General features: G+C 41.6%; 1 protein-coding gene across 1 annotated transcript in view; it reads left to right on the forward strand.

The window, feature by feature from the left end:
- Positions 1–12,528, forward strand: part of PREX2 (phosphatidylinositol-3,4,5-trisphosphate dependent Rac exchange factor 2) — a 288,646-nt gene that overhangs the window by 199,658 nt on the left and 76,460 nt on the right. Inside the window, exons 32-34 of the mRNA XM_026662446.1 lie at positions 1,343–1,560; positions 6,116–6,218; positions 9,075–9,218. Coding sequence (XP_026518231.1) covers positions 1,343–1,560; positions 6,116–6,218; positions 9,075–9,218 — 465 coding nt within the window. The remainder of the gene's footprint in view (positions 1–1,342; positions 1,561–6,115; positions 6,219–9,074; positions 9,219–12,528) is intronic.

A 12,528-nucleotide genomic window follows, 5' to 3' on the forward strand; every position in this document is an offset into this window, starting at 1 on the left:
ATTCCCCCGTCATCCTCAGGGCCTGAAGTTGTAGTTGAAGTACTAGTCAGGGCTTCTTCTCCAAGGAACTGGATCTTCTCTGGCCTGCAGTCACCCAGTCCCTGCTGGCTGCCCTGTGTTACACCTCTGGTCCCACCTTCTTTCTAGGCCTGTCTTACAGCCCTTGTGTTCAGGTTGTGGTTGGGCCTGCTGTGGTCCAGCAGCAACATCATGTGACCCCTGTCTGCAGCTCACATCATGCAGTCTCTCACAACTGATAGGCCAAGAGCTGACCAACTGACCTATAACCATTTATAACTGTCCCAAACTTGGGCGTGGCAGATTCTCCTCTGGAGTAGCATATCCATCCTGTAATGGCAAGAGGGCTGATAGTAGGATGTTGAACATGGGTACAATAACCAATCAGCTTTCTTGGGGATGGAGTGAGGGGCCAGTTCTTCCCCTTGACATGCCCCCTAACTAGTGCATGCTCAGGCAGCAAGGCAGGTGTTTCACAGCAATGGTGCTGCCATGTGGAGCAGGTCTTTGTTTTAGGTGCTGGTTCCGGTTTGGATACAATCTAGTTGTGACAGGCAGAAAGCTGAAAAAGACAAGAGGGGAGACATTAAAGGTTGAAAGATATTTGCAGTTGAGTGATATCATGATGAGCTTGATAAGAATTAAAGATAGAATGATGATGAGCAAAATAGAACTAGGCAGAGGGTTGAAAAATGACTTTTTGTTGGAGTCTGTAGAAGAAGGACCTATGAGCAGAAGAGAAATTGCCACCAGACAGAAAGAGGGAGGAAGGGTGGCGGGGGTGGAGCGAGAGAGATGGATGTTTTATAGGTCAGAACCATGAATCTGGAAAGAGCCAGAGATACCTACAAAACTTGTGTATTGGAAAGGAAGTTACATTGTGGCATTTACATGAAGACTTTAATTAAATACTTCATTAAGCTAAAGGCAACACTTACTCTACTGAGTTAATTACTCAAATTCCAAAGCTTGGAATATGAGCTACCCACAGTAACATTACTGACTCAGAAAGTAAATTGCTTACCAAAGTTTGATTTCTAAATTGGGACATTTTAATGACTATTCAATGGATTGTGAATTTTAAACAGGTTTGTACGTAAAGCATATTTAACTATTTTCACACAACTCCTTTAATTTGTTTTGAATTTTTTCAAATAAGGAGTAAAATCTCTTAGTTAAGGTTTTTTTGCGATGTGAGATTGTATTTTTCCAGAAAACAACGGCTCTTTTGCTTAAAACAAAACAAAAACTTGCTACAGTTAATTTACTGTTAATTTATTCTCCCATTTGTCTTGCTTTTCCTCTTCTGGTCTTTCCCTCACAGACAGTGAGATACAGCTCAGACGAGACATGGTCTTCTGCCAAAGTCTGGTGGCCACAGTCTGTGCTTTTTCAGAGCAACTAATGGCTGCCTTAAATCAGATGTTTGACAACAGCAAAGAGTATGAAATGGAGACTGGAGAGGCCAGCAGAAGGTGGTTGGAACAGATAGCTAATGCAGGTGTCCTCCTTCACTTCCAGTCATTGTTGTCACCTAACCTGGTAAGAATCTCATTGCAGTAAACACGTGAGTCAATATGACAGTGCTGAGTAAGGGCAGCACAAAGCAAGGAGCATTATGTTTACAGTATCCTGCATCCTTTGTGTTTAGCTCATGTATTTATTAGCTGCTATTCAGGAAGTCTGCGGTTCAAATAATTACTGATATGGGAAATTAATAATGTTACTCACAAACATAATGTTATGTTTCTGTTTCAAGTTACTAGATACTGAGAAGGTGTATGAGGAACACACAATAGTAGCGATTAAAAATCCAATATGCCATTAGACACCACACAGCTATCACAGCTATTTCCCCTCTGAACAATAAGTATATATGAGGTGATCACCATAGCTTCAGTCACTGTAATTAGCAATATAAGGAAAATACAATACTCATTACCTATTTTTAACAGAAAATCCCCACTTTCCCTTGGTAATTCAACTCTAAGGGCTAAATCTTCAGTCTCGCTGAGGCTGCTTTGCCGCCATGGTGGCACAAACCAAACTGAAAGTTGATGTAACCAGCCAGTAGGAATTCAGCAGGGAATCCACAGGTAGACCATTGTTGCTCCTTTGCCACCCTTCCCACTGCCCTTGGCCAAAGGGTCGTGGCTGAGAAAAAAGGGCCATAGCCAAAGCACCCCCTCACTCCAGTAATCCCTGGCTGCCTGCATGGATCCCTGAGACTACTTTAAGTCACTTAGCGGACTAGACTGGTATCTGGTAGTCTGATGATCAGGGAGCTGGAAAGCTGTTTTTGCAATGTCCTCTTCAGTCATTCCTCCCCTGAGCTGCTAGGTGCCAAATGGCTGGTCCTGAGGATTGGGCCTACTGGTTTGATGAGTCAGTCTCTGACTTCTTATTGTGAAAGCTTGAGACCTTTTAATATAGTGTCTTCTATATTTGCAATTCTGTTTTACCACCTTCTTAGCTGTTGTAGTTCTGTCACAAGATAACCATTACCACAGGTACACCATAACTTCTGGATTTTGCTTCAAGGCTCAAGAAATTGCTCCTTTGTAATTAAAATCCCACATTATTTAAATGTCATTTTCATGTACTCATATACTGGTAATAATAGTCATGATGAATTGTTCCAATTATGTAATTTTAAATTAAAATTAACACTCAATTTTGTAAAGTTTTTTGCACAAAAAAGGAGTGCTGAGTTAGTCCAATAATAACATTCATCACTTCAGGGGAAAGTCTTTAAGAACAACTTTTTCAGTATTTTCTAACCAAGCACTCTAGATACAGATGATCCATGTTACTTTAAACAAGGGCTTGTGAGGGCAGTTATACTCATTACATCTGGATTTCAATAAAGAATGAACAATTTTGTAAAGATTTCCCATGTGGTAGAATGGTATTCAGATTACTCTGGTGATAAAAATTGCCCTCTCTCCAGGGGGTTAATAAATTGAACCATTAGGTAAAATGTTGCAGGCATAACCCCTTCTTCATAAATACATGGGAAATACTATTTAAGTTCATGGAACAGGGAAAATTGTTTTTTCCCCTCTGTGTAAATCAGTAACATTCAGCTAATTCTCATGTTATAGGGAATATGTTTATTGCCGTCTGTTCTGTTGTGCATTTATTAACTGTTTCAATGCTTGCAGAAAGAACTAAATATACATCAGGTTTACATTTGTCTGCTTGGTAGTTTAGCATAGAAGGGACGGTAATATGAAAATACAATTATTTTAAGTAAGTATTGATTCTGCTGTGACTGCTCTAAGTATTTACTTCCAGGCTAACTATATTTGTTGGTGAATACTTCCCTTGTTATTAGAGATCCAATAAAATATCTTGAAAGGGTTATAATTTACTTCTTGAAGTTATGTGGTACGAGACTTGATTTTCAAAGGGTAAGATTTTCCATCATTTTGGTTTGAGAGTTCACAAAATCTGAGCCTGCAAAAATGAAGTACAGGTGCCAATCAGGACTTTGGCACATCTAGCTACTTGATTTGCATCCAAAATTGGGTAGGTCAAGGTGAAAATTACTCCCCTATTTTCACCCACATTTAAGCTGCCCATTCAACCATTGGCACAAAAATTTCCCCTTAAGCACATAACTGGGACTTTTGAAAATCTCGTCCACTATCTATAAATGATAGCTTATGCTCAGGTGTTTTTTCCCCCGATGTGTTTAAAAACAAAGTTTTAACTTTGTGTAGTAATTGTGATGGGACCCCTAGGGAACAACCTGGAACTCTGTGACCTCTGTGCCCCCTTAACTCTCCATCCTGGGCTGTTTCGCACAATGGTTTGCTAGTGACAAGCAGCAAACCCCTCCAGGTGCTGTTGTCACACAGCCACCAGCATGCAGCGACACGTTCAGCTAAATTGCATGAATGTTCTCTAAGCCCCTCATAAACTATAGAGAGGGAGACACTAGCAAATCCCCACCAGCCTTGCACCCCAGAAATGTACCGTCTTACACTGCTCAAGACCTTCTCTTGAACAATACAAGCTCATTAATTAGTTTGCCACTTTGTCAAAGGATAGTGGACATTCACCAGCCTTTGTAATCTCAGCAAAGTCCCCACGCATTTTAGACAAACTCACTTGGTTAAGATAAAACATTGAAATAAGTTTATTAACTACAGAAAGATAGATTTTAAGTGATTATAAGTGGTAGGTATAAAGATCAGAAGTAGTTACCTAAGAAAATAAAAAGTAAACACGCATTCTAAGTCCTGAACTTTCAGACTAAGGAATATTTTGAATCAAGCAGTTTTTCTCACCCCACTGGATGTTGCAGGCAGATTACAGTTCTTAATACACAGGCTGAATTTCTTTCTCAGCCTGGGACCAATCTCAGTTCTAAGTCTTTGTCTTCCCAGCATTCTTGTTGCCTTCAGAGTAGGTGAGGGAGGAGAAAGGTGGTCTCATGATGCCACTGTGCCTTATTTTACACTCTCAATTCATGTCCCAGGAAAGATGTTGGCCCAGACATGTCCTGGTGGGCCTTGCTGAATCATACAGTTGAGCAACCCTCATTGTGTGGTGTTTGCACAACTGCCTCTTACAGAATTGTAAATCTATTGTTTACAATTCCCCTGCTGGTGAATGGCTCATGATGGTTGCTTAATGCCCATTTGGATGTGGGTCACCACCATTGTTGTTACTGGAGAGCTAGCCAAACTCACAACAACTTCAATAACAACCATATTGCAGAATATCATAATTCCATATACAATGATGATTAAGGCTATGGTTTTGTCATGGACATTTTTAGTAAAGGTCACAGACTGGTCACAGGCAATTAACAAAAATTCACGGAAGGTGTGACCTGTCCCTGACTTTTACTAAAAATGTCCATGACTAAACAGGGAGGGAGGGAGGAGGGTCGAGCACCCTGCCCTGCTGTGGCTGGGAGCTGCTGCGGACCCTGCCCTGTGGCTGGGAGCTGGGAGGGACCCCCGGCTGGGAGCTGTGGGGGATCCCCCACCACCTGGGGACTGGGGAGCTCTGGGGGATTCCCCTCCAGGCGGGGGAGCTGTGGGGGTTCCCCTGACGCTTGTGGCAGCTAGGGAGCCACGGAGGTCCTCCACATCCGCAGGTACTAGGGAGCTGCGGGGGAGCCTGGCCCCCTGTGGGGACTGGGGATCTGCAGGGGATTCCCCCTCTGGTGGCAGCAGCTGAGGAGCTGCCAGGGATCCCCTGCTGCCTGCGGGGACTGGGGAGCTCCGGGGGTTCACCTATCGGTGGCGGCGGGGGCTGAGGAGCTGCTGAGGGATTCCCTGCCACCTGCAGGGACTGGGGAGCTGCCAGGGACCCCTGCACCCACAGTGGCTGGAGAGCTGCTGGGGACCCCTGTACCCATGGGGACCGGGAAGCTGCAGGGGACCACGGCCACTCTGGGTGGCCAGGCTACCCTGCAGCTCCTGGCCACCATGGGAGGTGGGGATACCCTGCAGCTCCGAGCCACTGCAGGCTGAAGTCATGGAGGTCTGCGGAAGTCATGGATTCCGTGACTTCCATGACCTCCGTGACCAAATTATAGCCTTAATCACGATACACATATTTTGACAGAACAATGATTTTCAGTAGATCATGACTTTTCATATGATACCTTGCAAGGCATTCCTTATATGAAATATCACAACCATATACAAATGATGACTAAGGGGGTTACAGGGTGCTATTTTAAAACAGTGCATCACAATAATGTAGAAGAATTTTTAAAATCTAGGCTTAGTGTCATATACATTGTAAGCTTGCCCATTTACATACACAACAACTAAAATTAAATTAAATGGTAGCTGTAATGGTAGCTGTGAATTAACTTTAGCTGCAAAATAGTTTAATAATTTCAGTTCTAATTTCAATTTTAATAATAATTTTTTTGCCAGTAGAAGAGGGAGTAGAAACTGAATAAAAACAAATCCATCATCTGTTATTCCTGAAAGTTAATTAGATTAATACTTTAATGAATCCGGGTGTAACTTTCTGCATGTTCATGCTGTATATGGTTTCCAGTATGGAAACATCATGCTAAAATCACATAATCTTTATTTGAGTAGAGATTTTTTTTCCATTCCAGACTGATGAACAAGCCATGCTAGAAGATACATTGGTTGCTTTGTTTGACCTGGAAAAAGTTACTTTTTATTTTAGACAGTCAGAACTAGAACCACTAGTCGCAAGTGAGTAAAGAAGTATATTTATGAGATTTATTGTTCTATAAACAAACAGTGGCATGTTAGATATGTTTAAAGTAATATAATGTTTTTCTCTTCTGGAGCATCTCAGCTCATGGGCAGATGTCTTAATTTGGGAATGATATGGGTCATGGGGCTGGGAATGGAATAACAGAGCCTTTCCTCACTAGATCTCCTGATATCCAGCAAAGGTCAGTCACAGTGAAAAGTAATTATTATCTGACAGCTGTTCAGGAGCCTCAGTAAATGATTCGAGGTCTCAGTGAAGCCAGTGGATAAGTGACCATTCCAGAAAAAATGTCCAGAAGAGCTAGTTCTCACTAAGGAGCAGTGTGTAAAACAAGTTATGAGAGGACAGAAGAACATGAGAACATTGTTCACATCTACATCATCAGTGACACGCGAAGGGATAACTTACATCTCTCAGTACCAATGAGGAGCATGGTGCTAGAAGAGGAGATTGACTTCTGAGTGGGAAGAGGCAGATGGTATTTCCTCCAGGGTTCTGTCGGTCAGGGACAGCTTTAAATTGTCAAGAAGTGTCCTCTGAGCCCTGCTGGTGCAGGCTAATGAGATGTGCTGAATCAGAGTATCCCCCATGCCCAAGCTACTCTTGGGGATGCACTGACTGCCTGCCGACTCCTGGTGGAGGAGAGGTTGCAGCTTTTTTCTGCCTCTGCACCCCCCTCCTGATGTTAAGACCCTGCGGTGAATTTGGCACAGCGAATGAAAACACACTTTTCCAAAGTCTCATAACTCAGCAGGAGGAAAAGCGTGTCTGATTAACTTCAAGCTTTCCAAACAAATACTGCCCTGGGGATAGAGATCACACAAGATAACTTTTACAGTAAAAAGACCCCAAAGCTGCTAGTGAGAGAGGGTGTCAGCACTCCCAGAATTCAAGTACCACCTTACAGCCACGGAGTGTTGCGAGGGTTCACATTTGCAGGGCTGGTGGTGAGTTAGGATTTGATCCATATACTACTTCTGCTGTGTTGGGTGAACAAGTCTGCAGGAGATTCCATAGCCCTGCTTCAACCATTTCCCATTAAGAAGAGGTCCCATTAAGCCAGACATCAATCCAAGACAGGGTGGAGGGTCAGCCTGGACAGCATTCCTAGTTGGGAGCAGATTAGTTGCCTGTGTTGTGCAGTGCTCATATTGTCTCCTTCCCATGGAAAAGTCTTTCTCATATATGGTGATATACAGAGATCTTATGTGTAGCATTCAGATCAAAACAAAATTGCAACAAGCTCTATTTCAGCCTTTAATTTAAATGCCACCATCACAACTATCCAAACTTCATGGTTTCATGGAGAAGCAGATTTTGGTGGCAAATTCAGCTTTTCATTTACGGCAAAGCATAACTGCCAAAGTTAAAAGAAATTAATTATTTCTTGATGCCAAAAAATAGTAACAAGTGGCAATTTAACCTCCTTTTCTTGGAGCTGCAAAATCATAATCTAATAGCATCAATACCAATAACAGCTACAGGTTGTAGTTTTTAAAAATTTTTAATTTAAAATTATAACTGGAAATATGCATGAATTTTTATTTGAAGTAAGCTGCTGTAACTCTGCAAATGTTAAGGTTGGGGTATGTCTGCACTTTGATCTGGAAGTGTAATGTGAAGCTTGAGTATCAGATATATCCGTGCTGGCTGTGGTTGACCTAGCATGCTAAAAACTGAGTGTAGCCATGGCAGTATGAGGAGCAGGACACTAGCTGCCCTGATTACTTACCTAGCAAATCTTTTAATATTTTCACCCTGCTAGATACGTATTCAGGATGGTTAGTCCCTCATGCTGGTTGCACCATTGTGGTTACGCTCTATTTTTGGCGCACTAGATCAGTCAGAGCTAGCACAAGTATGTCTAGTTAAGCTGGGAATTACACCCCCAATTCAAAGTGTAGATGGACCCTTAGAGTAAAAAGGGTAAATTTTCACTGGCTTTTGCTAATGGCAGTTCTATGCTTACTCACCTGCACAACATTGAAAATGTACATTGGGGAATCATTGCAAATGATAGAGCCAGAGGCATTAGAAGATCTAAGAATCTAAACCAATGTGAAAGGGAACTTCCCATTTAATTCAGTGTGACATCTGGTGTGTCAGAGTGTAATGAAACATACTATTATATAATTTTATGTACTGTACAGTAAGAAATCAGTTGTCAGAAAATGAGTCTCCAATTTAACTATTATTCATTGAATGGTTCTGTAGTTATATATTCCTCAGCTTTATGCATTACAGACATTCTGATGTGAGCAGGCCATGGTTCAATGACTAGAATTAATATCATGGGACACATTCTTAGGTACACAGAGTTCATACTTGGCATCACTGAGGAGAGGGGAATGAAAGGTGGCTGTAAGGCATCTGTCTACTCCACTGATCCTGGTCTGGCTAGAGGCCAAAGTGGGCCCAAGCATAACTTAAAGCAGCCTATGGATTGCTTTAATTCATGCCAGCTGCTGTGATCACAAAGGGTCTGCTCTCCCAGATGAGGATCAAAAAAAGCAGTATGCACTACACCCCACTCCCTCCTGCCACTGGCATGCTTCCTCCCCACCCTTCATAGACCTGTGGGAAAGTAGGTGGTGTAGAATCACCTTTACACCACCTGAAGATTCCCCTCTGTTGCAGGAACCTGTGGTTGACTGTTAAGGCATCTTTCTGCCTGCTTCGTGGTGGTGTTCCATTGCAAAGCAGGCAGAATTAGGGACAGGAATTTGGCTGTGTATAATTTTTGAGTGTAACATTCTTTCTAGTTTTTGGAAGAGAAAATATCACATAGTTGTTGGCTATTAATAACATGGCAATGTTAACTATTTTCTTAGATGTTCCAATCACATATCAAGCAGAAGGAAGCCGGCAAGCTTTGAAGGTTTACTTTTATCTTGATAGTTACCATTTTGAGCAGCTTCCTCAAAAGCTGAAGAATGGAGGAGGGTTTAAAATCCACCCAGTACTTTTTGCACAAGGTAATTCTTTTTCTATACCTTCAAATAGTGTCTGGAAAATAGCAGTCCCTTCTTAGCCCTGATTCAGCAAGGTACTTAATCACATGTGTAGCTCTGAGCACATGAATAGTCTCATTAAGTTCAGAATTAGGGCCTCAATTCAAATACTTTGTTGAATTGGGGTTCTAATTCAGAGATGAATTTTAATTTTAAAGGAATGAAGTATATTTTTCATATAAACTCTTCCAGAGCATACTTCTGAGTTTAAACCAATCATACTGACACCGACTGCAGAGAATAAGTGGATTCTCTTTTTGTTTGTTTTTTTGTAAGTTCATTCAATGTGGATATTAGTGGGCAATTCTCAGACCTGAAAATTCTCTTAAATTGAAAAAAAATTCATTTTCCAAATGAACAAAGCAAGAAAAAACAGGTAAAGGACTAAGGTGATATCAGCTGTGATTCTTCTTTAAAACATATGGAGAGTTAAATATCTTTTCCAAGTATCTGTCGCCATGACACCACAAACATTAGTGAAAGGATGAATGGCATTGATGCTTATGTTGTTTGTAAATTGCCTATTCCCTACAGTGAGCAGTGGTGTCATTATAGTCATCAGGAACATGGGGTTTGATTCACCAAAGTGGTAAATGCCTCCTGCCAAGTGCTGATTGCCTTCAGCTTCCTTTGAGTTCAGTGGGAGTTGAGAGCTCTCAGTATGTTGCAGGAGGTCCTTGGCACACACCCGGAATGGGCTCATAAATCAAGTAAATGAAGGAAAGGAAGAATTTGTGGAAACTTTTGATCTAATAAAAAGTAACTACAATACAAAAATATTTAAAGGTGACTAGAAAACCCTCAGGCTAAAGTCAAGACAAATACATCTTTGAAAGTAAAAGGTGTTAGCTCAAATTTAAATGAAGTCCCAAAGAAAAAGTTGAATGATTTTTCATTTAAACTATTTATAGATTTAAATTCACCCACTGGAGAGGCAACGAGGAGACTGAATAACATCAGGAACATCTCAGCAGATGATGAGATGATAAAGACACACAAAGAATGGGAAATAGCTTGGCTCCAATATGATCTTGAAAATATTAAAGTTTCTTTCCTGTACAGAATGTGCTGCAGAATTGCCCGTGACTTTTTACACTGAATGGGGCAGTAGCGTCAGGCAACTGGGATGAGGGCCGTTAAGCCTATTGTTCGGAGCAGGCATCATGCCTAGTGGTTGGAACAGGCATCAGTGGTCAGAAGCTGGAGCCAAAGGTCAGACCAGAGGACAGGAACTGGATACCTGAACTCATCAGTGGTCGGAAGCTGGAGCCAAGAGTCAGACCAGAGACGGGAACTGGATACCTGAACCCAGGGTCAAGCCAGAGTCAATAGTCAGGAAACAAAGTCATGAGTCAAGCTGGAGGTCAGGAACTGGAGCAAGGAGGGATTCAAGGCAGGGCAGGACAGAGGCAAGGCTAGGTGCAAGGCAGGAGCAGCAGAAACAAGGTAACACAGGAGACTTCACAGTGGTGGGCATGAGCATCGAGCAGTCAGCTAACTGCTTCTGCTGTCTTAAGAGCCACCCTGCAGACCCCTCCAGCCAAACAGTTGTTATGGTCAGCTTGCTGCAGGCCAGCTGTATTGATGAGGCTGCCTGTGCTGCAGGCCCTGATTCCTGACAGGTGGTTGGATATTAAGACATGCCCCCTGGTCTCAGCAGACAAGTTCAGACATGGCACTAGCTGTTTTCACCATCAGCTAGCTTGAGGAAGGGAGCAAGAGACCAGGATTCCCAGAAGGCCCAGTTATTTAATAATTTGCAGTATTTAAACTCCTGAGATTTCTTTATTCACTATCCTATCAAAATGTCATTGAGAAAATCCATCCTACTTCACCGGTGAGGTTGGCTTTGTGAAATCAGCCAGTTTCACCCACATCTGTATTGGATCTGGGATCCATGTTAAACTCTACATCTTTCTGAAAAATACTCTGAACAAGGGGGAGAACCAGATGCCTTGCATAACACCCATTTCCTCCTTCCTATCATCACTTTACCCAGCTGCAGAAGGTAGACATGCTATCCTTCTAGTGATGACAAAAGTCTTACTGACTGATACATTGAACTACTGTAACTTCACTTTCGTTTTTCTTACACTCACATTGAGCTGTGACTCATTTTCACATCAGTTTTATAATGATGTACTATCAAAGCTGTGATCTTCATTTACACTGGCTGACAAGAAACTCTCTCCAAATCTAACTGAAACCTGTTCGTGATCAAGAGAGAAAATGTCATCTCTTCAAGAACTGAGCATTTTGTAGATGCAGCTGTTTATTTTTTGGAGAAAAAGTCTTGCTGTCTGAGACTCAATAGAGCCAAGCTATTTTCCAGCCTAAATACAGAGTCTACATGGTGTTGTTGTATAAAAGATTTTTAGCAGCATGAGTTTGGAAAGGGTTTTTGTTACTTGCAGGATGAATACATGAGTCAGTGAAGGTCACTTCAGATGAGTGACACTTAAATCTTCATATTACACCATCATGCGTTTTGTATGGGCTACAGACAGTATTTTACAGAAGAAAAAAAAAACAATTTTAGTCCCCATTCCTGCAAATACACACATGCTTAATCTTATGCTAGTGAGTAGTCTAATTGAGTTCCAATGTATAAAGTTAAGCATGTGTATAAACAGTTGTAGGACTGGGGCCTTAGAAAATTTGTAGAGAGCTTTAGAAATCTTTACCATGTCTTATGTATCCCTCTACCTGTAAACCAGACTTTTTAGAACCATGTGACTAACTATACAGATCTCAAAAGGACAGAAATGATATCTCCTTGCAGGATCAGAGCATGTGTGTATGTATGAATATGATATATGTGTTTGAAAGAGAGAGGGAGAAAATATGTGGGGATATTTCTATTGTCATAAAGTCTTCTGAATTCCCAGTGGGTGAGTTTATATCTACTGAATAAATAAGTTTAAAAAAAATCAAACTCTTTATTTCAGATTTACATTTGCAGTTGAGCTAATTAACCTGTTTAACTTTGAAATTAACATTTGTTTTTATTTTTAACGTTTTTTGGCAGTTCACATTTAACCTCAGTCTAGACTTTTCTATTTTGTTTTTAAATATACAAAACAGAAGCACCTCTCTCCTCTGCATTACAATGCCCTCTTCTCTCTTTAAGGGGAGAGCAAAACTGTTCTACACAGTAAGGTCCCAATTCTGCAACAGAACCTACTAACTTGGAAACCTACAACCATGCAGATACCAATGAGAACAGTGGGCCCTCCACATGGGCCCTGTCTGGTTGAGCTCAAGACAGGCATCT

This window comes from Terrapene carolina, unplaced genomic scaffold (assembly GCF_002925995.2).
Source record: "Terrapene carolina triunguis isolate 2854851 unplaced genomic scaffold, T_m_triunguis-2.0 Scaffold58, whole genome shotgun sequence".
NCBI lineage: Eukaryota > Metazoa > Chordata > Testudines > Emydidae > Terrapene > Terrapene triunguis.